General features: G+C 50.2%; 1 protein-coding gene across 1 annotated transcript; it reads right to left on the bottom strand.

Annotated features, from left to right (window-relative positions):
* Positions 1-8: 8 nt before the first annotated feature.
* LOC132836961 (R3H and coiled-coil domain-containing protein 1-like) lies at positions 9-26,464 on the bottom strand. The gene is made up of 10 exons (XM_060856551.1): positions 26,313-26,464; positions 24,404-24,545; positions 18,364-18,501; positions 14,471-15,383; positions 13,036-13,214; positions 11,693-11,763; positions 10,818-10,913; positions 9,276-9,416; positions 2,986-3,029; positions 9-185 (listed from the first exon to the last, which is right to left on the bottom strand). The coding sequence occupies exons 4-10, from the start codon at positions 15,122-15,124 to the stop codon at positions 165-167; spliced, it is 1,206 nt and encodes a 401-aa protein (XP_060712534.1). The 5' UTR covers positions 15,125-15,383; positions 18,364-18,501; positions 24,404-24,545; positions 26,313-26,464; the 3' UTR covers positions 9-164.
* Positions 26,465-27,835: the final 1,371 nt, after the last annotated feature.

Here is a 27,835-nt window from a genome sequence, read left to right as displayed (position 1 = left end):
GCATCAACATGACTCCAGGCTACAGGTAGCTTTAATGCTGCATCAAAGTGCACAGGTCCCTTTTACAAAGGGGTTGGCAGTCTGTCTGCTGTGAACCCACAGTCTGTGTCACCTTCACCAGGCCAGGCCAGGGTGGGGGGGTCTTCAGTTCCTCTGTCTGACGGTCATTCCCGAACAGCGGAATCCTGCAATTCCAGAACACAATGGACAAAGTCAAGTGAATCACACTGGCTCATCAAATTCGGTTTCCGCATCAGCAAATTACAGAGGAGTGGGACAGGACTGAGCAATGCTGCCCAACTCTCCAGCTGAGAGCCATGTGTGGCCTATCGCTTCTCTCGCGTTCAGATGGTCGAGGGTTCAAGTCCCACTCCTGAGGCTTGCACACCCCAGTCTGGGCTGGCACTGCCACTGCAGTCCTGATGGAGGGCATGGCTTGCCCAAGGGCCTGGCATTGGGCTGAGGCATGAAACAGAGGCCCCAGTAAGCTTCATCAGATGGACACACTCACATCGCTGTGGTGCAACCACAGAAAGGGTTCTCCCAGGTTTGATGGCCAGCCTTTCTCCTTCAAAAGAAGAGACAGAAGGAAACGAGATGACTTGGTCATGGCTGCTTGTGGGAGCTTTCCCGTGCACAAACTGTCCCCAGTACCAACCTCACAACCTGGACTCCACTCTGAGTGAATCAGCTGGAGGTGTCTTGCATTTCTGAAAAGACACGTTAAGCCCTTGCTACTGTTTCTTTCCATTCTTATCCCTCATCTGTCAGAACATAGCATCCACTCATTTTTTTTCCCCCTCTGCTGTTGTGGGATATTGCTGTGCACAAATCTGAGAGTAACAGGCCCAATACAAAGTATTCTCCCAATCTCAAAAACTATCCATTGGAAAACCAGGCAGCATGGACAAGTTGGGCCGAAGGGCCTGTTTCCATTCTGCAAACCTCCCGAAGGAGGGCTTGGCCGGAAACATCAACTCTCCTGCTCCTCGGATGCTGCCTGACCTGCTGTGCTTTTCCAGCACCACACTTGACCAACTCTGACTCTCTCGCATCCACAGTCCTCACTTCCCCCCAGTAAACCTCTTATGATTCAATGCTTCCTGTCACTGAGCCAAGTTGCTATCTAGATTCAAATGCAGAAGTCTGAGGTGCAAAGAGACGTGGGAGTTCCAGTCCAGGATTCCCTCAATGGAAACTTGCAGGTAGAGTCAGTAGTTAGGGAGGTAAATGCAATGCTGGCATTTACTTTGAGGGGACTTGAATATGAAAGCAGGGATGTACTTCTGAGACTCCATCAGGCTCTGGTCAGGCCACATTTGGAGTATTGTGTGCAGTTTTGGGCCCCATATCTCAGGTAGGATGGACTGGCCCTGGAGCTTGTTCAGAGGAAAATGGTCCCAGGAATGAAAAGCTTAATATATAAGGAATGTTTGAGGACTCTGGGTCTATACTCGATGGTGGTGAAAAGGAATGGCGGGGGGGGGGAATCTGATTGAAACTTAGAGAATACTGAATGGCCTGGAGAGAGTGGATGTTGGGAAGGTGTTTCCATTTGTAGGAGAGACTAGGACCTGAGGGCACAGCCTTAGAGTAAAAGGAAGACCTTTCAGAACAGAGATAAGGAGAAACTTCTTCAGCCAGAGAGTGGGAATCTGTGGGATTCACTGCCACAGAAGGCTGTGGGGGCCAGGTCATTGAGCGTATGTAAGACTGAGATGGATAGGTTCTTGAATAACAAGGGGATCAAGTGTTATGGGGAGAAAGGAGGAGATGGGGTTGAGAAATTTATCAGCCATGATGGAATGGTGGAGCAGACACGATGGGCTGAATGGCCTAATTGCTGCTCCTATGTCTATGGGCCTCAGTGCTGCTCATTTTTGGAATATTGCCCCAGTCTGCCTTCTGATTCTTCCTGCCAAAGTGCATGACCTCACACTTCCCAAAATTAAACTCTAGGTGCCAAGTTTTTAACTCCCTGACAAGGTATCATTAACCCCTTGCCGATTCCTACTGCCCTCCCATGTATTTTTTTTATATCAGGGACACATGACACTCTGCTCGTCCTCCCATTCATGAATACAGACAGTGAATAGCTGGGGCTCGAACCTATCCTTGGAGCACTTTCCTCACTCTTCCAGCTTGATAAAGACCTATCAATCCCAATTTTCTGCCTGCTCACCAATCCTCACTCCATCCTCATGCATTACCCCCATCAGTGTCAGCTCCTGTCTTCTGCAATGACTGCTTACTGAATGCACTCTGGACATCCAAATACACCACATCGACCACCTCCCCTTTGTCAATGCTGCTTCTCTTCGACTGAAAGAACTATTTGACAAAGATGAGTTCCCTTCCACAGAATGTCCTGCTCTCGGTTCCTGAGAAATTGGCTCCAGCATTTCCCAATGACAGATGTGAGGCGAAGTGGCTGATTGCTTCCTGCTTGCCATCTCCCTTCCCTCTTGAACAGGAGCATCACGTGGACCACATCCCAGTCTGCTGGAACCCTGCCAGAATCCAGTCAGTTCTGGAATATTTCAGCAAAGCCTCCACAGCCCCTTCCTTCAGCACCCTTGGATACACACTAAAAGGCAACTGAACAGCCTTTGGTCCCAGTAGATTCTCAAGGACTTGGATTGTCTCTTATCTTAAGGATGCAAATGATGGACTACATTATAAAGACCAATGCAAAACAAATTACCTGTGATTTCCCCATTCCCAATCTTGCTCTTTGCTCTTTATATTAGCATCTATTCTCATACATATATAGTTTTGGGTTTTTTCCCTTCTGAATGATAAACTTGTGTTCTTTGTTAGCACAACATCAGCAGCCACATGTAAACATCTTTCGTCACCACCTATCACGATAAGAAAACTGCCGAAATGAAACAGATTGTCTGTGAAGGCAGGTTTCACTCTGGGATGGGCAGAGTCCAGTCTTACCACCAGCTGGAGTTACAAGAACAGCGTGGAAATACATACCACTGTGTCAACAGTACCATCTTCAGCCTCCTTGTCTGGCTCAACTGAAAGAGCAAAGTGGAAAGACCGAGTGAGAAACAGACTCAAGGGCAAGGTCTGTCAAAATACCCACTGGTACTCACACATGGTCTGTCAAAATACCCACTGGTACTCACACATGGTCTGTCAAAATACCCACTGGTACTCACACATGGTCTGCCAAGATACCCCCTGGTACTCACACATGGTCTGTCAAAATACCCCCTGGTACTCACACATGGTCTGTCAAAATACCCACTGGTACTCACACATGGTCTGCCAAAATACCCACTGGTACTCACACAAGGTCTGCCAAAATACCCACTGGTACTCACACATGGTCTGTCAAAATACCCACTGGTACTCTCACATGGTCTGCCAAGATACCCCCTGGTACTCACACATGGTCTGTCAAAATACCCACTGGTACTCACACATGGTCTGCCAAAATACCCACTGGTACTCACACAAGGTCTGCCAAAATACCCACTGGTACTCACACATGGTCTGCCAAAATACCCACTGGTACTCTCACATGGTCTGCCAAAATACCCACTGGTACTCACACAAGGTCTGCCAAAATACCCACTGGTACTCACACATGGTCTGTCAAAATACCCACTGGTACTCACACATGGTCTGCCAAGATACCCCCTGGTACTCACACATGGTCTGTCAAAATACCCACTGGTACTCACACATGGTCTGCCAAAATACCCACTGGTACTCTCACAAGGTCTGCCAAAATACCCACTGGTACTCACACATGGTCTGTCAAAATACCCACTGGTACTCTCACATGGTCTGCCAAGATACCCCCTGGTACTCACACATGGTCTGTCAAAATACCCACTGGTACTCACACATGGTCTGCCAAAATACCCACTGGTACTCACACATGGTCTGCCAAAATACCCACTGGTACTCACACATGGTCTGCCAAAATACCCACTGGTACTCACACATGGTCTGCCAAAATACCCACTGGTACTCACACAAGGTCTGCCAAAATACCCACTGGTACTCACACATGCCCAAGACCCAGAACATTCATCAAGCCTCAAACACCAGACATCCCAAAGTGCTTCACAGCCAATGAAGTGCTTCACAGCCAATGAAGTACTTCCCAAATATGGTAGGAGAAAGTGAGGACTGCAGATGCTGGAGATCAGAGCTTAAAAATGTGTTGCTGGAAAAGCGCAGCAGGTCAGGCAGCATCAAAGGAACAGGAGAATCGAAGTTTCGGGTATAAGCCCTTCTTCAGGAAGAAGGGCTTACGCCCGTAACGTTGATTCTCCTGCTCCTTTGATGCTGCCTGACTTGCTGCGCTTTTCCAGCAACACATTTTTAAGTTCCCAAACATGGTGCCAACTTAGCGGGAGGTGACAGCTAAGTAAGATCCCAGAGACAGCCAAGACCTGTCCTTTATCTGTTTGCGCCGGGACCTGGGTTGAAAGGATAAATATCAGCTGGGAAACCAAGGAGAACTCCAGATCCCTAACGGGACACAATATTCCACAACCAAGACAGCAGGCGAGCCCCAAGCTTAAACATAAACTGCCAAGGGAAGGAGCTCAGAGCTAACACAATCTGTCAGCAGAAACAACACAAACAGATCTTGGAGTGGCTGGTGACCAGTCAATACCGACAAGCCCATTTCAAACCAAGAACACATCCAACTTATAATCAACACAACATCACAGCGGCTTTCACAAAAAGCCAGTTCCATTTGTAACCAAACGCCTCGAGTTTCCCCTTTTCAACAAAACAAAGACAGGCAAATGGAAGTTAGACTGCAAGAGAGCAACAGTTAGTGAAGGCGGCATTTGGTATGCTTTCCTTTATTGGTCAGACTATTGAGTACAGGAGTTGGGAGGTCATGTTGCGGCTGTACAGGACATTGGTTAGGCCACTGTTGGAATATTGCATGCAATTCTGGTCTCCTTCCCATCGGAAAGATGTTGTGAAACTTGAAAGGGTTCAGAAAAGATTTACAAGAATGTTGCCAGGGTTGGAGGATTTGAGCTAGAGAGAGGCTGAACAGGCTGGGGCTGTTTTCCCTGGAGCGTCGGAGGCTGAGGGGTGACCTTATAGAGGTTTACAAAATTTTGAGGGGCATAGATAGGACAAATAGAGGAGGTCTTTTCCCTGGGGTCGGGGATTCCAGAACTAGAGGGTATAGATTTAAGGTAAGAGGGGAAAGATATAAAAGAGACCTAAGGGGCAACATTTTCAAGCAGAGGGTGGTATGTGTATGGAATGAGCTGTCAGAGGAAGTGGTGGAGGCTGGTATGATTGCAACATTGAAAAGACATCTGGATGGGTATATGAATAGGAAGGGTTTGGAGGGATAAGAGCCAAGTGCTGGCAGGTGGGACTAGATTGGGTTGGGATATCAGGTCAGCATGGACAGGTTGGACTGAAGGGTCTGTTTCCGTGCTGTACATCTCTATGACTCTATTACTCGATAAGTACCAGGAGGGATTTTACAACTTGAAGATCAGGTGGCATCGCATGGTTTTCACATCATGCTACACATGATGATGTCACTTTCTGGAGCAGTGAGGTGGTTATTTCTGAAACACAGCGACAACTGGGAGCCTTGGATTTCAAAAAACACCCAACAGCCTTTGGATTGAGCCAGCTTCAGTTTGTGACAGACTTCTGAGGAAGTGCACACAAAGAAGCCTGCAAACTAACAGCATTAACTGTCTCCCTCTGACAGTCAGACAGAAAAGTCTCAAGGCTCCAAAATGAGAGAAGCAGGACAAGAAAACACCCGGTCAGCGACTGAATCAGAGACCAACTCATCGTCTCCAGACAACAATGTGTAACCAACACTTCGAAACAATTGAAAGGACTGTCAGAAATAACTCATCCGATCTGATGATAGGTGCAGTGTGGATTGACCTAACTTGTTTCTCCCCATCCATAATGTTTGTGACAAACAATCCGCTTTTGTTGGTCTGACTTCTGAACGAATATCAGCGCATGGGGTTTTTGAGAGCGGGTTGAAGTTACATAGTGATCAGTGATCTTTGACACTCTATCACTGGTTCAAGTATCAGCATCGAAAAATGTGGTGCTGGAAAAGCACAGCAGGTCAGGCAGCATCCGAGGAACAGGAGAGTTGATGTTTCAGGCAGATGTCCATTCCTGATGAAGGATTTATGCCTGAAACATCGATTCTCCTGCTCCTTGGATGCTGCCTGACCTGCTGCGCTTTTTCAGCTCTGATCTCCAGCATCTGCAGTCCTCACTTTCTCCTTCAGGAATAAGCATCTTTACTTCGGCTGATGAACCAACTCCCATTTCTTCCCTTTGTTTGAGGTTTACGTTTTACCACATCCTCTCTCCCCTCCGCCCACTCCAGTGGGACATCTATTTTTTTTCCAGTCTGCCAGTTAAACCCACGACTGTTCTGCCATTCTCACATTCCGATCACTATCTAGACTATCAACATCCTTTCCCCTCCAGCACTCCATCCTCCACTGTTGCAGAAATGCTGCTCCCTGTACAGCTCTGATGAAGAATAATCTCAACTTGAAATGTTAGCTTGCTCTCTCTCCATGGATGCTGTGTGAACCTCTGATCTCCAGCATTTGTTGTTTCCTGTACAGATTCCAGCATCTACAGTAATTTGCTCCTATATTATGTTTACAATGGAGTTAGTTTTCTATTAATGACAAATGCTACTGTCAAATAATTTTGACCAAAACTTCTGTCTGTCAGGCATCATCGTAGCTTATCTTTTTTTGAAATGCATTCACAGGATGTGGGCAGCCCAATATTTCCTGTGCAGAGGTCAGTCCAGGGTCAACTACATTGTTGTGGAACAGATTCAGATCAGGACAGCAGAGCCTCTCCCAGAAAGGAGCCAACAATTGTGGTCATGATGAGGGCCTGATTTCCACATTGACAGAATTTTTACAGGAGTCCAAATGCCACCCCCTGCAAAGAAGCTGAATGCCAAGAACATGACCTGGGTGTCAGCATGAATGGCCTCAGGTTCAGACCAGAGGATCATCACCTACCCATGTCTGAATCTGACACCTAGTGGGCACTGACCTTTATACACCGCTGAGGCTAAACGCCAGCTCGCGGACACCTCCTCCTACTGCCCCCTTGACCATGACCCCACCTCCCACCACCAAACCATCATCTTGCAGACCATCCATAACCTCATCACCTCAGGGGATCTCCCATCCACCGCCTCCAACCTCATAGTCCCACAATCCCGCACCGCCCGTTTCTACCTCCTGCCCAATATCCACAAACCTGCCTGCCCCGGCCGACCCATTGTCTCAGCCTGCTCCTGCCCCACCGAACTCATCTCTGCATACCTCGACACGGTCCTGTCCCCCTGAGTCCAAGAACTCCCCACCTACGTTCGGGACACCACCCACGCCCTCCACCTCCTCCATGATTTTCACTTCCCCGGTCCCCAATGCCTTATCTTCACCATGGACATCCAGTCCCTGTACACCTCCACCCCCCATCACGAAGGACTCAAAGCCCTCTTCTTCTTCCTTTCCCGCCGCACCAACCAGTACCATTCCACTGACACCCTCCTTCGACTGACTGAACTGGTCCTCACCCTGAACAACTTCTCTTTCCAATCCTCCCACTTCCTCCAAACCAAAGGAGTAGCCATGGGCACCCACATGGGCCCCAGCAATGCCTGCCTCTTCATAGGATATGTGGAACAGTCCATCTTCCGCAACTACACTGGCACCACCCCCCACCTTTTCCTCCGCTACATCGATGACTGTATCGGCGCTGCCTCGTGCTCCCACGAGGAGGTTAAACAGTTCATCCACTTTACCAACACCTTCCATCCCGACCTGAAATTCACCTGGACTGTCTCAGACTCGTCCCTCCCCTTCCTAGACCTCTCCATTTCTATCTCGGGCGACCGACTCAACACAGACATCTACTATAAACCGACTGACTCCCACAGCTACCTGGACTACACCTCCTCCCACCCTGCCCCCTGTAAAAACGCCATCCCATATTCCCAATTCCTTTGTCTCCACCGCATCTGCTCCCAGGAGGACCAGTTCCAATACCGTACAACCCAGATGGCCTCCTTCTTCAAAGACCGCAACTTCCCCCCAGACATGATCGACGATGCCCTCCACCGCATCCCCTCCACTTCCCGCCCCTCCACCCGCCACCAAGACAGAACCCCACTGGTCCTCACCTACCACCCCACCAACCTCCATATACAGCGTATCATCCGCCGCCATTTCCGCCACCTCCAAACGGACCCCACCACCAGGGATATATTTCACTCCCCTCCCCTATCAGCGTTCCGAAAAGACCACTCCCTCCGCAACTCCCTCATCATGTCCACACCCCCCACCAACCCAACCTCCACTCCCGGCACCTTCCCCTGCAACCGCAGGAAATGTAAAACTTGCGCCCACACCTCCCCCCTTACTTCCCTCCAAGGCCCCAAGGGATCCTTCCATATCTGCCACAAATTCACCTGCACCTCCACGCACATTATTTACTGCATCCGCTGCACCCGATGTGGCCTCCTCTATATTGGGGAGACAGGCCGCCTCCTTGCGGAACATTTCAGGGAACATCTCTGGGACACCCGGACCAACCAACCCAACCACCCCGTGGCTCAACACTTCAACTCCCCCTCCCACTCCGCCAAGGACATGCAGGTCCTTGGCCTCCACCATCACCAGACCATAGCAACACGACGGCTGGAGGAAGAGCGCATAATCTTCCGCCTAGGAACCACAAGGGACGAACTCAGATTTCTCCAGTTTCCTCATTTCCCCTCCCCCCACCTTGTCTCAGTCAAATCCCTCGAACTCAGCACCGCCCTCCTAACCTGCAATCTTCTTCCTGACCTCTCCGCCCCCACCCCACTCCGGCCTATCACCCTCACCTTAACCTCCTTCCACCTATCACATCTCCAACGCCCCTCCCCCAAGTCCCTCCTCCCTACCTTTTATCTTAGTCTGCTGGGCACACTTTGCTCATTCCTGAAGAAAGGCTCACGCCCGAAATGTCGAATCTCCTGTTCCTTGGATGCTGCCTGACCTGCGCTTTTCCAGCAACACATTTTCAACCCAGTGGGGATGGTCACCAGTGGATGAACAGATTGGACAACTATTGGAACAGCGGGGCCTGATTATCGACACACTGTGCCCGACTCAGCTGCAGCTCACTAGGGAAGCTAGCTTCCCAGCCTCTCTCCCTCTGTCCGTGTCCTAATCCGGGTGTTTTGAAGCTGTCAGCTCGGCACTCACCCTTCCTGTGACCCCGATTCTTGAACCTGGGCTCTCGCTGCTCCTTGCAGTCACTCAATCGCAGTCCCAGAGCTCGAAACACCAACCTCTTGGCGATCACGGTGCTGGTCTGGGCTCTCTCTTTAACTGGCTGCAGGAACTCTGGAATCAAACAAACTGATGACCAAGTGCTTTTCAAAGATGTGAGTAGTCCAGCACCAACCGAGAAGGGTAAAGGCATGATACACTGGCTCTATAGCAGAGCAGTCGCTCAGAACATCCTCCCAAAGGACTTCATATAATCAACATGCTGGGTCATCATGGAACAGTTCATATACACATAGGAGTAGGTCACAGTCAGCAATCAAAAGACCGGGAATTCTGCGTGCGATTTTCCAGCACTTGTAACAGTGCATCAGGAGCTGAACAAACAGATGCAGTCCTCATTGAGGGGCTAGGCCCTCAGACAATGCAGCAACCCCTCAGCACTGCACAGATGTACCACGTGATCACATCCTGAATGGGAGCTCCCAGTGCACCCACACACTGAACGGGGCTCTCAGGAAATCCCAGTTGAGGCTCCCATCAGTAAATATCAACGCCTGCTTCTTATATCAACAAGGTAAGAATGGTGAAAATTGCAGTGCAGTGTGAAAATGACAAAGAAGACGGGTGCTCCAAAATGCATTAATGCCGTGTACAGATTGGAATGATGTCAGCCAGGGAGATCTCACAGAATCTGTGTTCCCTGGTTGGGGCTGTTAACCGCATCGAATCATGGAGCCCTGGCTGACAGACAGAAACATGAGCATCTGAGGTTCTGTTCACTCTGAGAGCTGGCTCTGAGGGAACTGGGTCAGTATCAGGGACTCTTCATGTGTAAATGAAGGGGGAACTTGGTAATGGAATATTGGCCTCTGTGGAGTTACTTCACTCAGCACCTTACATCATGGGTCATCTCAATAGTTTACAGCAAATCAAGTCTATCCAAAGGCAACACAGCACCCAATTTGTTCACAGAGAGCTGTCACAAAATGACCGGGTGATACTGAGGCCACCAGGAGGTCACCTGAGGCAGAGGAAAAAGGATTGGCTGGAATGGGAAGGAGGACTCCTCTATTCAATGATAAAACAATAACTCTTGGGATCTCGGACATCTGGCTGGGATAAAGTTGGTCAAAGATGGATGGACACCACAAGGGACCTGCCAACTAATCACATGCTCTGACACCAAATGGATTACCTGAGCTCCGAATGGGTTAACTAAGGTCCGAGTGGATTACCTGAGCTCCGAATGGGTTAACTAAGGTCCGAGTGGATTACCTGAGCTCCGAATGGGTTAACTAAGCTCCGAGTGGATTACCTGACCTCCGAATGGGTTAACTAAGCTCCGAGTGGATTACCTGAGCTCCGAATGGATGAACTAAGCTCCGAGTGGATTACCTGACCTCCGAATGGGTTAACTAAGCTCCGAGTGGATTACCTGAGCTCCGAATGGATGAACTAAGCTCCGAGTGGATTACCTGAGCTCCGAATGGATGAACTAAGCTCCGAGTGGATTACCTGAGCTTCTGGCGACCTTCAGCTTTGACTGCTTGGTTGCTTGAGCTAACGGGCATGTCTTTAGCTGGGAATGACTGAGGGACAGAGCCTCAGAGGCTGAAAACAATACAAAAGGTAAAAAGAATCACTTGTTACATTCATTGGAACATTTAAAACCTGAGCAGGCCATTCAGCCCACTCTGTGCTCCTAGATCCTGACTGGTCTACTCCCTCAATGCCATTTTCTGTCCTATGCCTTGGTCAGTTTCCCGTCCAGTCAGTCAGACTTTGTCACGTGAACACATTGCTTATTGTATTTCAAAGCCCCACACCGAGATTACTGACTGTCCCTCTGGTCTCTTTATCTGACCATGTTCTGGATACGTAGGGTGTGCAGTGCACTGATTCCCGGGATGGGAGGACTGACATATGGACCCATTAGGATTGCACTCACTGGAGTTTGGAAAAGTGGGAGCTAGACAGGGGTAAATGCAGAAAGGATATTCCTGATGACCAGGGTATCACAAGGAAGCCATTTGGAATGGAGATGATGAGGAGTGCCTTCCTGCAGAGCCTGTCTCGGGAAGCGCTGAATCCAAAACAGAACGTTTTTCACAGAGATAACCTTTAATCTTAAAGGGATCTAAGGATCTGGAGAGAGAGTGGGAGCAGAGGGACTGAGTTGGATGATGAGCCATGATCAGAGTGAATGGAGGAACAGGTCTGAATGCACTTTGTTTGTCAGGATTCTGAGCGTGTTTCCTTGGGCACTGGTGACATTGCCTCTCCCCCAAAAAGAAGGGTCATTTATTTCGTCACCCTCCCTCTCTCATACATGTCAAACATGGGCAGAAAGTCCTGGGGAAGTGGAGATCCGTGATAAAAGAGCACCGTACCTGAACCTGGGCAGGAGAAGATTCCCAAAGCGTGCGTACTGTCCACCCATTTTATCCGGAAGCCTTTATCACTGGGAACAAAGAGCAAAAGCAACAGCTCAGAAAAGGATTGCACATCCAGACCGGATGGCCTACCTGGTTCAGAGCAGAGTCAATGATTTTGAAACGCAGCGACCAATTCCAGTAAAGCCCATGATGGAACAGCTCCCTTCCCAAAGGGCTCACCCATCCCAGGGCGTAGTAGGATCTGCAATGCGTAAGGGACACAGACCAATAACCCAGTCCCCAGAGTGTCGTTCCCCCCCCACCCCCTCACAGCATTCGGAGCAGGCCAACACTGGCAGTGCCAGTCTCTGTTCATCTCACATTACCATGGTGCCAGTCTCATGGACTCTCAAGGCTGCTTGATTCTCACCTCCTGTCTCCCCAAAGCTTCTCTAAGGTGCACTCGTCCACCTGAGAGGAGTCAAGGCACGGTCTCTCAATTTGCCATTGAAACCTAGCAAAGCCAGGAGGCAGCTTGTGAAGAGGATGTGGACCGATATGGGTCAGCTGAGTGACTGGGTGACATTCTGGCAGACGGAAGCATAATGGGGGAACAACACCAAGCTAAACAGTCACTGCCTCGGATTTGTTCACTCCGTTTCTCTCTCCACAGATGCTGCCAGACCTGCTGAGTCTCTGCAGCCATTTCTGTTTCATGGGGAGTCTGGGGGAAATCTATCAGCTTGAAGGGAAACTGGGCATTGCCATTACCAGCCCTCAGAAACCAGAGCTCTGATCAATTACCTTCATCAAAGAAGGGTAATTTCTTTCACTGTCTGAATGATACAACTGATTTACAATGGATGTTCGAATTTGTCTCTTTCGTCTGTTTATTACCCTGTCCCTAGTTGCCCCTTGTGAAGGTGGGGGTGAGCTGGTGTCTTGAACCACTGCAGTCCATGTGCTGTGGGCTGACCCACAATGCCCTGAGGGAGGGAATTCCAGGATTCTGACCCAGTGATACTGAAGGAACAGCGATATATTTCCAAGTCAGGATGGTGAGTGACTGGGAGGGGAATTTGCAGGGGGTGGTGTTCCAGTCTATCTGCTGCTCTTGTCCTTCTAGATGGAAGAGGTTGTAGGTTTGGAAGAAGTGGGTGAGCGGGAGGGTGAGGGTGAGGGGGGAAACGGGCGAGAGGGGGAGGGTGAAGGAACGGGGACGGGTGGGAGGGAATGGATGAGAGAGTGAGAGAGACAGAGAAGAGATGTTTTATCGAGAGAAATTCCAGAGGTTGATGTGAGGCAGGAACTGGTGTTTCTGGGAAGGAAGTCTATCCAGACAGCACACAGACCCTTACTGAAAGGTGGCAAATGCCTGCTGGAGATCTTCGGTAGTCAGCTGTGGCGAAAAGTCATAGATTTCGATGATGTGCCTCAACTCTAGGCAGGCCGTCTGGTCTTTCTGTGGCAGGCAGGTGGAATAGTCAGAGTTTGGCTGTTCGATCGTGATGTTGATCTCCCCCATGCAAGCTGAAAGCTGTGGGCAGCCACAAAACAAGGTTAGGGGAATGTTCGAGACAACGGCAAACTTTATCAGGTCAACCACAATATTCACCAAACGTCAAAATACTGTGGCGGCACAGATCTGGAATGAAGATAGTGAATTGCTGGAGAAACTCACTGAGTCTGGAAGGGGAGAGAGAGAGCGCGAGAGAGACAGAGAGAGTGAAAAACAAGCTTCCAAGTGTCCAGTCTGTTGAGATTCCTTCTCAGATACTTCTTCCTGACCTGAAGAAGCCTTCAAGTGGCCTTGGAAGATTAAGTTCTGTTTCCATTACCAGCACCACTGAGTTTCTCCAGCAACTCTCTGTGTTTGTAACGGTTTCCAGCATCCACAGGATTTTGTTTTCAGAGAGATATCGTTGTTTGACCAACATGAAAAGCTTCATTGAAATAACACCCCAAGGAGCACGTGGGCTTTTCAAATACATTCACAATGTGAACGGCCTTTGGGTGAAGCCATTCATTTGTTTAATTTATCCTTTTGAGAAACACAGCTCGTAAATGCAATGATCTGAAGCTCAAACCCAAACATGACTTGGCAAAAGTAAAGACGACAGATCAGGGTCGAGAGTGCGGTTCTGGAAAAGCACAGCAGGTCAGGCAGCTTCCAAGGAGCAGGAAAGCTCCTGATGAAGGGCTTTTGCCCAAAACATTGATTTTCCTGCTCCTTGGATGCTGCCTGACCTGCTGTGCTTTTCCAGCACCACGCTCTTGAGGCAAACAGGACAAGCAGATTCAGCAGAAATGTGTCACATCAGGGGGAAGGTAACAGCCCAGTAATTTTATCACGAGACAATTGATCCAGAGTTTCACAATGTTCCGGGGATTCAGGTTCAAATCCCACCACGGCAGATGGTGGAATGTGAATTCATTAATAATTCCCGAGTTGTTTTCAGAGTCTCATGAGGACGATGAATCCCTTGTCGATGGTGATAAAAAAACAACCTGGTTCACACTCATGACCTTTATGAAAGAAAACCGCCATCCTTACCTGGTCTGGCCTACATGTGACTCCAGACCCACAACAAGGTGGGTGGCTCTGAAATTAGGCTGGGTGAGAAATGCTGGCCCAGGTAGCACATCCCCCCATCCCATACATGATCAAAAACAAGATGCTGCCCTGTCAGACTCTCACACATTGTGTGACACATTTCCCTCCGCACGCGTTTTGGAGCAGGTTATGATACAGAGCCGTGAATTCAGATCGGACCGGGGGGGGGGGGGGGTTACCTCTCTGAGAAGCTCGGCTGTGTCATCAGGAGACCCACAGGCTGTCTCATCACCTTCAGCGTCCACCTCAGCAGCACCCTGTTCTCTGACAGTCAGCTCTTTGATGTGCAGCACGTCTGTACAGCTACCACTGGCTTCCTGCTCGGCCAGCACTGAGTCCTCCATCCCCTGAGGCAGCTGGCAGTGCTGCAGACCAGCCGCGGTGTTGGCACCGCTTGGCTGCTGAGGTGCCTCTGCTCCTGGACTCCGTGCCAATGACTGAACCCCGGGCTCTGGAACAGCCGGCTCTGACAACGGCATCACATCTTCCAGCGGGCACCCCAATGCTGGACTGCTGATACCCGCTCCTTGTCCAGCAGCCCAGCGCTCCCTCTCCTCCGCCAGTCTGGGATCCTGCTGTGCCATCAGCCTCCCATCACCGAGCCTCCCCTTTTGGAAAGGGCTTGGGGATTCCAGTGGCTGGAATCCCGGGCAGGCAGTGCACAATCCTCCTCCTTCCTTCACAGCGACATTCCCAGAGGATGTGGCACACTGTGTGATTACGTCCTGAACAGCCTGGCCACTCGGTCCATCTCCCACCTCCTCAGCAGCAGCAGCAATAGTCACAGTGCTGCAACCAATCATGTCTTCTCTTGCAGCTCCTTTTCCTTCCATGACCGTGACCTCCCTTTCAGAATGAGAGCGGACATCTCTGTTTTGATCCCCATGATACTGGTGATAGGGCCTGGGAGTGTACAGGGATCTCTCTGGCCTCTTCCTTGTCTTACTGTTGCCAGGAGGCAGCCTCTGGGATCTCAAAGGCCTGTCACGAAGGGCTGCTGATCCCTCTGTCTGCCTCTCCCTGCCATTGCGTTCTGCCCAGTGAGACGGAACCTCAGTGCTGCCCTGCCTCTCATTTGGAGCTGGGCGTGATCTGGCAAGAACAGGGAATTGAAAACAGCCAGTTACAATACAACAAGACCACCAGGGAGCCCATACTTTCATTACTGGGCTGCCTCCCCCAGTCAGTCAAAGGGTTCTCCAACCTGAGACTCCCAATACAGGGGGCAGGCTCATGGGAGACCCATTGGGAGTACAACAACAACCACCATGTTCATTGATATAGCACCTCAAATATCAGGAACCTCCACTCACCACTTAATGGGAGGGTGAGAGAGCACACTGAGCCACATAAGGAGATAGCAGGTTGGCTATGATGATACCAGGGCTTTAAGAGGTGTATTTTATAGTTTTTAAAATAGAGGTTTGAGCCACGCATAATGAGGTGTCTGTTCCGGGCCTATAAACAGATTGTGAGGCCTTGGGATTTTGTAAAATATAAAGTTGGAATAATAGAAGCAGCCTGAATGGGTGGGGTCAGGCTCCCACAGAACCAGGATTTTGAGTTTAGCTTTCAGTAGTTATTGGGCTTTTGGAAGCTGGCTGTGAAAGGTGTTACATGATAAAGCTAGAACTCTCTCGGTATCGTGCAATTCTGACAACAACCTAATTTACTGCATTTGACTTTGCCAAGGGTCTGTCAATGGGAATGGTTGCTCTTGAGTCGTTAAATAATCTATTATTCTGTTATGCTTTCCTACAAAGTGTTTGGTTTGTGTTTTAACTGCCGGGTAATAATAAAGTGTGTTCACACAAAGCTGAGAAGCTAAACCAATTGAATTATATCTGGAGCACAGCACCTGACACCAGGTAAAGGATAGGGTCTTGGTGATCTCCTGTGGAGATTGAGAAGCAGTTTACTCTGGTCAATGATAGGGATGTGGGATCTGAAAGGGGTCATAGAGATAGCAAGGGGTATAGGGGCTGGAGGGGGTCACAGAAATAAGGAGGGGGTGTAGGGGATTACAGAGATGGGGAGGTGGTGTACGGTCTGGAGGAGGAGTTGTAGGGGCTGGAGGGGGTAACAGAGGTAGGGAGGTAGTTACAGAAATAGGGAGGGGGTGTAAGGGCTGGAGGAGGTTACAGAGATAGGGAGGGATTGGAGGGGGTTACAGATATAGGGAGGTGGTGTAGGGGGTTACAGAGATAGGGAGGGATTGGAGGGGGTTACAGAGATATAGAGGGGCTGGAGGGGGTTACAGAGATAGGGAGGGGGTGTAGGGGGTTACAGAGATAGGGAGGAGGTGGAGGGGATTACAGAGATAGGGATGAGGTGGAGGGGGTTACAGAGATAGGGAGGTGGTTACAGAAACAGGGAGGGGGTGTAGGGGGTTACAGAGATAGGGAGGGGGTGTAGGGGGTTACAGAGATAGGGAGGGGGTATACAGGGTTATAGAGATAGGGAGGGGGTGTAGGGGGTTACAGAGATAGGGAGGGGGTATAGAGGGTTACAGAGATAGGGAGGGGGTGTAGGGGGTTACAGAGATAGGGAGGGGGTATGCAGGGTTATAGAGATAGGGAGGGGGTGTAGGGGGTTACAGAGATAGGGAGGGGGTATAGAGGGTTACAGAGATAGGGAGGGGGTGTAGGGGGTTACAGAGATAGGGAGGAGGTGTAGGGGGTTACAGAGATAGGGAGGGGGTGTAGATGCTGGTGGGGGTTACAGAGACAGGGAGGGGGTGCAGGGGGTTATAGAGATAGGGAGGGGGTCTAGGGGTTACAGAATAGGGAGGGGGTCTAGGGGTTACAGAATAGGGAGGGGGTCTAGGGGATTACAGAGCTACGGAGGGGGGTGTAGGGGATTACAGAGATAGGGAGGGGGTGTAGGGGGGGTTACAGAGATAGGGAGGGGGTGTAGGGGGGTTACAGAGATAGGGAGGGGGTGTAGGGGGGTTACAGAGATAGGGAGGGGGTGTAGAGGGTTACAGAGATGGGAAGGGGGTGTAGAGGGGTACAGAGATAGGGAGGGGGTGTACAGGCTGCTGTCGTGCCTGAGCTTGCTGCTTGGAACCTTGCCTAAACCACAGGGAGCTAGGGGGTGGGTAGGCCCCTGCTGCTGGTGGGGGTGGGTGCAGAGTGAAGTGATTTGGCCTTCAGCTGAACACACTCACCTCTTGCCAGCAAGACAAACAGCAGTCCCCCTGGCTGTCCCCTCACCCACCCCTGGCTGCCCCCCTCACCCACCCCTGGCTGCCCCCCTCACCCACCCCTGGCTGCCCCCCTCACCCACCCCTGGCTGCCCCCCTCACCCACCCCTGGCTGCCCCCTCACCCACTGAACACACTCACCTCTTGCCAGCAAGACAAACAGCAGTCCTCCTGGCTGTCCCCCTCACCCTCCCCTGGCTGCCCCCTCACCCACTCCTGGCTGCCCCCTCACCCACCCCTGGCTGCCCCCCTCACCCACCCCTGGCTGCCCCCCTCACCCTCCCCTGGCTGCCCCCCTCACCCACCCCTGGCTGCCCCCCTCACCCACCCCTGGCTGCCCCCTCACCCACCCCTGGCTGCCCCCTCACCCACTGAACACACTCACCTCTTGCCAGCAAGACAAACAGCAGTCCTCCTGGCTGCCCCCTCACCCACCCCTGGCTGCCCCCTCACCCACTCCTGGCTGCCCCCTCACCCACCCCTGGCTGCCCCCCTCACCCACCCCTGGCTGCCCCCCTCACCCACCCCTGGCTGCCCCCCTCACCCTCCCCTGGCTGCCCCCCTCACCCTCCCCTGGCTGCCCCCTCACCCACTCCTGGCTGCCCCCTCACCCACCCCTGGCTGCCCCCTCACCCACTGAACACACTCACCTCTTGCCAGCAAGACAAACAGCAGTCCTCCTGGCTGCCCCCTCACCCACCCCTGGCTGCCCCCCTCACCCTCCTCTGGCTGCCCCCCTCACCCACTGAACACACTCACCTCTTGCCAGCAAGACAAACAGCAGTCCTCCTGGCTGTCCCCTCACCCACCCCTGGCTGTCCCCCTCACCCACCCCTGGCTGCCCCCTCACCCACTGAACACACTCACCTCTTGCCAACAAGACAAACAGCAGTCCTCCTGGCTGCCCCCTCACCCACCGAGAAGCTGTCCAAATGGGGAAACGTTTCCACAGTGCGATGGGTCAGGTAACGCAAACGGCTCGGCAGCGGTGGCAACAGCAGCACTCTGCAAACACAGAGAGAGAGGCCTGAGTGAGCCACCAACAACTGCCTGCATTTACCTAGCACCTTCACAGTAACTCTTCATCCCTGGGTCCTTCTGACAGGACGAGGGAACCTGGGCATCATGGTGAGCCATCTCCCTAGACTGGGGAACAGTTGCTCGATGAGTGAGGAGCAGTTAGAAGGAAGCAGCTGAGGTTTGCAGGTTGGGAATGGCATCGTAGAACAGAGGACGCAGACACCTGAAAGGTGACCAGCGTGTCCATCTCTACATCCCCACTTTCACAGGGACACCCAGCACATGTTTCCCGTCCTGAAATGCCCTTAAACAGAGTGGGTCACAGGGCCCTTTCAGTGGAACCCACACGGCTGTGTGTCTGGAGTCACATATCAGCCAAGGACTGCACATGTCCCTCCCTGAAGCACTGGTGAACCAGATGGGATTTTACAGCAACAGATCTTGGCCACGGTGGTTCCGATCCAATAGATCCACTTCTTCATCAATCAGATTGATCAAATGGAGAGCACCTTGCAACCTCATCGATCTGGAAGGACAAGAGCAGCAGACACATGGGAACACCATCCCCTACAAACTTCCCCTCTGAGCCCCTCACCATCCTGAGATGGAAATACATCGCCGTCCCTCCAACCCCAAGGAATGCAAGACATCGAGAGGAGCCCCATCCTGATCAGCTTTAAAGGTGAGTAGAATCATACAATCCCATCAGTCTGCAAACAGGCCATTCAGCCCATCAAATCCACACCGACGCTCTGAGCAGGATCCAGTTTGGAGGATAGGGAAAAGCTGTGGCTGTTTAAGAGCTGCTCGTTGTTTTCAGGTATTTTTAGGTGTTGGAGGTAATCTCCTCACATTCCAAGAGCAACAATTCCTGTTTGAGAAGCTGTTGTATCGTTTTGGAACTTGGGATCAAAACAATGGCACCTTAAAAAGGTGGCAGAGCCACAATAGCAGAGACCACATGGTCAGAGACACTGCTGTCTGACACAGCAGGGAATCTGCCCAGCTACTGCCTTTGCTCAGAGAGTTCAAGTATCTCTGGAAAAATGACCAAACAGTAAAATTCACAGCTAACCTTGGAGGAACCTGTGTGGGGGAGCTCACAGCACAGGAACAGATCAGGGCATAGTTTTTAAGCCGAACCTTGCTGTCAATCTATAATAATGAGTACAGTGGTATCTTTTTTGATAGTATTTTTATCAGCATTTGTCTCTTGATTACATTTTAAAACATAATACACAAAGGAATAAGTTAACCTACAGCTCATGTTTCTTACAGCAGTGAGATGGTGTTATTTTCTGGGTCTGTAGATTGTGAAGGAGCAAAGATGGCCTTCAGTTGAGTGATATGCTCTTCCTGTCAGACGTGGGAAGAGTTTCTATATTACTGACAATTAAGTCAACACTAAGAGTGTTTGGTTGTGAATCATATCAGATCTCATGGATCAGCTGGAGCACGAGTTGGAGGCAATAAGGAATTTACTGGAATAAGGGTGTATGATGGATGGTAGTTACAGGAAAGGAGAAAAACCGCAGATCCAGTTAGGTAGATGGGTTACCACCAGGAAAGGCAGGAGGGGGTAGGCAGGGAGTAGTGCAGGAGTCTTCTGTGGCTATCCCCATCTCAAACTAGTATGCCGTTTCGGAAAATGTACCGGGTGATGGACTCTCAGGGGAATGTAACATGGACAGCCAAGTTTCTGTTATTGGGACTGGTTCTCATGTCATGAGGGGTACGTCAGGTTCCAAGCAATCGATTGTGATAGGGGATACTCTAGTCAGGGGCACTGACAGACTTTTTTGTGGCCGATAGTGAGAAATCAGAATGATGCGTGGTGCCAGGGATCAAGGATGTCTCAGAGAGGGTGCAGAATGTTCTCAAAGGGGAGAGCGACTGGCAGGAGGTCATTGTACACATTGGAACCAATGACATAAGTAGGGAAAAGGATGAGATTCTGAAGGGAAAATATAGAAAGTTAGGCAGGAACTTAAAAAAGGAGGTCCTCAAGAGTAGTAATATCTGGATTAGTCCCAGTTCTACGAGCTAGTGAGGGCAGGAATAGGAGGATAGAGCAGATGAATGCATGGCTGAGGAGCTGGTGTATGGGAGAAGGACTCACATTTTTGGACCATTGGAATCTCTTTTGGGGTAGAAGTGACCTGTACAAGAAGGATGGATTGCACCTAAATTGGAAGGGGACTAATATACTGGCAGGGAAATCTCCAAGAGCTGCTCAGGTAGATTTAAACTAGTAAGGTGGGGAGGGGGGTGTGAGACCCAGGGAGATAGTGAGGAAAGAGATCAATCTAAGACTGGTACAGTTGGGAAAAGAAGTGAGTCAAACAGTCAGGGCAGGCAGGGACACAGCAGAGAATGAGATAGGACTGATAAACTGCAGGTGAACTCAGGGCATGGTTAGGAACGTGGGAGTGGGATATCATGGCAATAACAGAAACAGGGCTCAGAGATGGGCAGGACTGGCAGCTTAATGTTCCAGGATACAAATGCTACAGAAAAGGTAAAAAGGGAGGCAAGAGAGGAGGGGTGTGATAAGGGATAGCATTACAGTTGTACTGACGGAGAATATTCCCGGGAATACATCCAGAGAAGTTATTTGGGTGGAACTGAGAAATAAGAAAGGGATGATCATTTTATTGGGGTTGTATTATAGACCCCCTAATAGTCAGAGGGAAATTGAGAAACAAACTTGTAAGGAGATCTCAGCTATCTGCAAGAATAATAGGGTGGTTATGGTAGGGAATTTTAACTTTCCAAACATAGACTGGGACTGCCACAGTGTTAAGGGTTTACAGAGAGAGGAATTTCTTAAGTGTGTACAAGACAATTTTCTGATTCAGTATTTGGATGTACCTACCAGAGAAAGTGCAAATCTTGAGCTACTCTTGGGAAATAAGGCAGGGCAGGGGACTGAGGTGTCAGTGGGGGAGCACTTTGGGGCCAGCAACCATAATTCTATTAGATTTAAAATAGTGATGGAAAAGGATAGACCAGATCTAAAAGTTGAAGTTCTAAATTGGAGAAAGGCTGATTTTGACGGGATGATTGAGGGCAGATGTTCACAGGTAAAGGGACAGCTGGAAAATGGGAAGCCTTCAGAAATGAGGTAAGGAGAATCCAGAGAAAGTATATTCCTGCCAGGGTGAAAGGAAAGGCTGGTAGGTATAGGGAATGCTGGATGACAAGAGAAATTGAAGAGAAAAAGAAAGAAGTATATATCAGGTATAGACAGCAGAGATTGAGTGAATCCTGAGAGTATAAAGGCATGAGGATTATATTTAAGAGGGAAATCAGGAGGGCAAAAAGGGGACATGAGATAGCTTTGGCAAACAAGATGACAGAGAATCCCAAAGGATTTTATAAAGACAGGGTGACCCCCGTGTACATCGTTTTCCATGGTTGACTGCAGCCAGAACATATTATAGGGAACATTCCAGAACCAGGGACCAGGAGGCTGCTGAGAATGGGTTTGCTCCTATCCCATTGAGCTTCTGCAGGAGGTTCTGGAACATATCCTCTCTGAGGGGGGGGGGGGGGGGGGAAAACTATTGTACAGTAAGGACGGGAATAGGGCCCCGCAAAAACCAGCAAGGCAGCCAATATGTACAACCACAGCAGATGCTAAACAAGTATCTGTGATAGAGAATGTGGGGAAATAGATGGTGACATCTTGAAAAATGTCCATAGAATCTAACACGAGGAGGTATATTTTTAAGGTGAGCGGAGTTGATTGAACAAAGATACAGGATTCTTGTACACAGAGGGTGGTTTGTGTGTGGAATGAACTGCCTGAGGAAAGGGTGGATATGAGTAGAGTTATATTACAAAGACATTTGGATACATTCATGAACAGCAAAGGTTTGGAGGGGCATGAGGCCAGCACAGGCAGGTGGGACTCATTTAGTTTGGGGATTAGGGTTGGCATGGACTCGTTGGACCGAAGGGTCTGTATCCGTCCTCTATGACAGTATGATGATGACAGATGTGGTGGTCCCGGATGTCTTAAAATATAGAACAGTGGATAAATCCCCAGGACCTGATCAGGTGTATCCGGTAACTCTGTGGGAAGCTAGAGAAGGGATTGCTGGGCCCCTCATCGATAGTCACAGGTGAGGTGCCGGAAGACTGGAGGTTGGCTAATGTGGTGCTACTGTTTAAGAAGGGTGGTGAGGACAAGCCAGGGAACTATAGACCAGCGAGCCTGACCTTGGTGGTGGGCAAGTTGTTGGAGGGAATCCTGAGGGACAGGATGTACATGTATTTGGAGGGCAGAGCAGTTGATATGATCTATATGGACTTCATTGAGGCGTTGGACAAGATTCCTCATGGGAGTCTGGTGAGCAACGTTAGATCATATGTAATACAGGAGAACTAGCCATTTGGATACAGAACTGGCTCAAAGGTAGAAGACAGAGGGTGGTGGTAGAAGGTTGCTTTTCAGACTGAAGGCCTGTGACCAGTGGAGTGCCACAAGGATCGGTGCTGGATCCTCTACTTTTCATCACTTATATAAATGATTTGGATGTGAGCATAAGAGGTACAGTTAGTAAGTTTGCAGATGACACCAAAATTGGAGGCGTAGTGGACAGCAAAGAAGGTTACCTCAGATTACAACAGGATCTGGACCAGATGGGCCAATGGGCTGAGAAGTGGCAGATGGAGTTTAATTCAGATAAATGTGAGGTGCTGCATTTTGGAAAGGCAAATCAGGGCAGGACTTATATACTTGTTGCTGAACAAAGAGACCTTGAAGTGCAGGTTCATAGCTCCTTGAAGGTGGAGTTGCAGATAGATAGGATAGTGAAGAAGGCGTTTGGTATGCTTTCCTTTATTGGTCACAGTAATGAGTACAGAAGTTTGGAGGTCATGTTTAGGCTGTACAGGACATTGGTTCGGCCACTGTTGGAATATTGTGTGCAATTCTGGTCTCCTTCCTGTTGGAAAGATGTTGTGAAACTTGAAAGGGTTCAGAAAAGATTTACAAGGATCTTACCAGGGTTGGAGGATCTGAGCTACAGGGAGAGGTTGAACAGGCTGGGGCTGTTTTCCCTGGAGCGGAGGCTGAGGGGAGACCTTATAGAGGTTTATAAAATCATGAGGGGCATGGATAGGGAAAATAGACAAAGTCTTTTCCCTGGAGTGGGGGAGTCCAGAACTAGAGGGCATAGGTTTAGGGTGAGAGGGGAAAGATATAAAACGGATCTAAGAAGCAACATTTTCACGCAGAGGGTGGTATGTATATGGAATGAGCTGCTAGAGGAAGTGGTGGAGGCTGGTACAATTGCAACATTTAAAAGGCATTTGGATGGGGATATGAATAGGAAGGGTTTGGAGGGATAGGGGCCAAGTGGGGCTAGATTAATTTAGGATATGTAAATGGATGAGTTGGACCGAAGGGTCTGTTTCTGTGCTGTACATCTCTATGACTTTGACAGCATCCCATCCAGACCTCTCCCCCAGCCCGACCTTATCCCTGTAAACCTGCATTTCATCCCTGAACACTGTGGGCCGCTTAGCACGGCCAATTTACCTCACCTGCACGTATTTGAACTGTGGGAGGAAATCCATGCAGACACGGGGAGAATATACAAACACCCACAGAGACAGTCACCCGAGGGTGGAATCGAACCCAGGCCCCTGGCACTGGGAGGCAGCAGTGCTAACCACTGAGCCAACATTCTGGTTTGTGAACATGCAGACAGGGCCTTGGGTTGCCATCTTGTCTGAAAGTCGCACATAACTCTCCCCATGCTTTCTTGTTGTGATCAAGCTCTGGAGCGGGTCCCGTCCCAAGAACCTCACGATTCCAGGGCAGGAGGTAGTGCCAACCGGAAAACAACATGCCCATACTCCCAGTCCTCCTGCTTACTTGTTTTCATCGTCGGAAGTTTTTGTAAGGAAACCTTCCAGCTCCTGGGTGATTTTCTCCACAAATTCATCTTCCTCTTTGGAGAGATAGACACCATCCAAATGGAGCAAAGCCAGGATGAGACAGACTCACAAGGAACAGTCTACAAAGGAAAGACAGAGAGACTTTACACAGCATCAACATGCAAAAGCACTGACCGGAAACGATATAGTTCACTCTGACCTGATCACTTCCTCCGCACAACTGCACATCCTCACTGAAATAAGTCTGAACCCTTGTACAACAGTGTGCAACTTGCTAAATCTAACTCCACGTGGCACAGATATCCTAAATTAATTTAGCCCATTTGCCAGCACCCAGCCCATATCCCTCCACACCCTTCCTATTCATATACCTATCCAAATGCCTTTTAAATGTTGCTATTGTACCAGCCTCCACCACTTCCTCTGGCAGCTCATCCCATACACGTACCACCCTCTGTGTGGAAAAAGTTGCCCCTTAGGTCCCTTTTATATCTTTCCCCTCTCACCCTAAACCGATGCCATCTAGTTCTGGACTCCCCCACCCCAGGGAAAAGACTTTGTACATTTATCCTATCCATGCCCCTCATGATTTTATAAATCTCTATAAGGTCACCCCTCAGACTCTGACGCTCCAGGGAAAACAGCCCCAGCCTGTTCAGCCTCTCCCTGTAGCTCAAACCCTCCAACCCTGGCAACATCTTTGTAAATCTTTTCTGAATCCTTTCAAATTTCACAACATCTTTCCGATAGGAAGGAGACCAGAATTACACACAATATTCCAACAGTGGCCAAACCAATGTCCTGTACAGCCGCAACATGACCTCCCAACGCCGATACTGACCGATGAAGGCAAGCATACCAAACACCGCTGGTATATTGGGTCCAGATTGATGTGCTTATTGATGAGTGCCATCCACAGATTCAATCAATAAGCACATCGACCTCGACCCAATATACCGACCACTGCAGCGGACAGCTGGAACTGACAACCGGAAGCGGCAGATTCAAACCACTACAAATGCTGGAGGAAAGATCACAGAAGTGCTTCACAGGAGGCTCCCAAGCACTGAGGATATCACCTAGACAGGGGACGAAACGTCTGCAACACAAACTCCCAGCTCGGTGAACAGAACCACAACAACGAGCACCCGAGCTACAAATCTTCTCCCAAACTTTGAATTACGTACCACGCTGAGTGATAGCAGCTCTTCACTGTGGCATTATTTCTTATTGGTTCGTGTGCATCATACCCAATGTCACCATGTTTATGTTTTACAACAGGGAAAGGTGTGCCAAGTGGATATGAACCAATATTCTGGACCTGCCTAGCATCACTTCTCTGGTATTCAACTGAATAACTGCACAAGTGAGCCTCCAGCCACCATATATATAAATATATATCTGCGTGTGTGTGTTTTACAAGTTCTTATTAAAGCTTCAGGGTGGCAGGAGCAGGACAAACCTGCCGACCTGTCCTGAAGAAGGTGGGGCAGGGAGCTGTTCTCCTGAACCACTGCAGTCCATTGGGTTCAGACCCGTGACTGTTAGGAGGGTGGGTCGTGTTAAGATAGTCACCCAGCCCCACAGAAGCGGAGACCTCCCGAGGCTGGCAAACCCAGAGACACAGCAATGGTGGCCAGAGGGCGTGTTGCTGCAGGGGGAGGAAAAAAACCTGCACACGGACCCAACAAAGTGCACAAGGTCAGGGGAGCAAAACTCAAGAGAGGCAAGTCTTGACTGCTGCTGTGTACTCGAGCTGAAGAAGCCATCTCTTTACAGGGAGAGAGATCTAACTCACCAATCTCCTTCAGGCTTTCGGTTTTTCCTGCAAATAAGAACAGAAAAGAAAAGAAACCAACCGCGAACACCCTATCGATGTTACTTACCAGCTGCAGAGTGACGGTGGGAATTGTCCAGGCGTGGGAAAGCCCTGTGTTTGACTGAAAGGAGACAGAAAGTGAGAGAGAGTGAGAATGAGCCAAACTGCAGCTTCGCTACACTCAGCAGAATGGATACATTCCAGGCCGCACGCATGCGCACACCGAGCTGAGCCTGGAGAGCTGATGTGTGCACCCAGCCTGAAGCTTGTTCCCCTCCCCGGGCTGCTGCCTGGTTCCTCTCTGTCCGCTTCAGCACCACAACCCCCTCCACCCGCTTGCAGCAAGTTCCTGTCCTGCAAACCGCCAATGCTGGAGACCCCCAGAGGCTTAGGCACCCTCCGAGGAGAGGGGGGAGAGAGAAGCTGAGGTTTCGAGTACCCCAACCCCCACCCCCACAGCAGGAGCATCGATGTTTCAGGCAAGGAAACGTAAGCCCCTCCCCATCTCTGTCACCCCCATCTCTGTAACCCCCTCCAAACCCTACGCCCCCTTCTTATCTGTTACCCCCTCCCACCTCTACACCCCTCCCTATTTCTGTAACCCTCTCTCGCCCTACACCCCCTCTTGCCCCTACACCCCTACATCCCCTCTCGCCCCTACACCCCTCCCTAACTCTGTAACCCCCTCCCTATTTCTGTATTCCTCTCCAGCCCTACACCCCCTCCCTATCTCAGTTATCCCCTCCAGCCCCTACACCCTCTCCCTATCTCTGTAACCCCCTCCAGCCCCTACACCCTCTCCCTATCTCTGTAACCCCCTCCAGTCCCTACACCTTCTCCCTAACTCTGTAATCCCCTCCCTATCTCTGTAACCCTCTCCAAAACCTACACTCCCTCCCTATCTCTGTAACCCCCTCCCTATCTCTGTAACCCCCTCCCTATCTCTGTAACTCCCTCCAGCCCCTACACCCCTCCCTCTCTCTGTAACCCACTCCCGCTCCTACACCCCCTCCCTCTCTCTATAACCCACTCCCGCCCCTACACCCCCTCCCTCTCTCTATAACCCACTCCCGCCTCTACACCCCCTCCCTCTCTCTATAACCCACTCCCGCCTCTACACCCCCTCCCTATCTCTGTAACCCCCTCCCTATCTCTGTAACCCCCTCCAGCCTCTACACCACCTCCCTCTCTCTGTAACCCCCTCCAACCTCTGCCAGGAAACAACAGACTGAAGTCCATGTAAAGACCGCTGGTTCCTTGTCTGTCCTGAACCTGCCTTCCTGTTTGCAATGACCTGGTATCTGCAGACTGATCTCTCGGGCCTGGTTGGGTATTCAGATCGGTGTTCATATCAGCAAACTAACTGAGTTTGAAAGGAATTGCAAGGTTCCCTGGTGCAGATGGTGACAGTATAGTCAACACCTCAGGGCACTGGCTCTAATATGAAGGCCATCCAAAGAGGAATAACTGTGCACCTCCAATCTGAGGAAGGCTCATGGGCTATGAAACATGAACACTGCTTTCTCTCTCCACACATGCTGAGTTTCTGCAGCCCTTCCTGTTTTTGTTTCAGATTCCCAGCAGCCCATG

This window comes from Hemiscyllium ocellatum, chromosome 48 (assembly GCF_020745735.1).
Source record: "Hemiscyllium ocellatum isolate sHemOce1 chromosome 48, sHemOce1.pat.X.cur, whole genome shotgun sequence".
In the NCBI taxonomy this organism is placed as follows: Eukaryota; Metazoa; Chordata; class Chondrichthyes; order Orectolobiformes; family Hemiscylliidae; genus Hemiscyllium; species Hemiscyllium ocellatum.
This window is presented reverse-complemented; position numbering and strand designations above follow the sequence as displayed.

Excerpts from the sequence above, each read along its gene's own strand:
- LOC132836961 (XM_060856551.1), bottom strand. The coding sequence starts at position 15,124 with ATGGAAGGAAAAGGAGCTGCAAGAGAAGACATGATTGGTTGCAGCACT. Across the intron at positions 9,417-10,817 it reads GAAGGTCGCCAGAAGCTCAG|AGTTCCTGCAGCCAGTTAAA; the intron begins GTAATCCACTCG and ends GTTTGATTCCAG. Across the intron at positions 3,030-9,275 it reads GAATCGGGGTCACAGGAAGG|TTGAGCCAGACAAGGAGGCT; the intron begins GTGAGTGCCGAG and ends TTGCTCTTTCAG.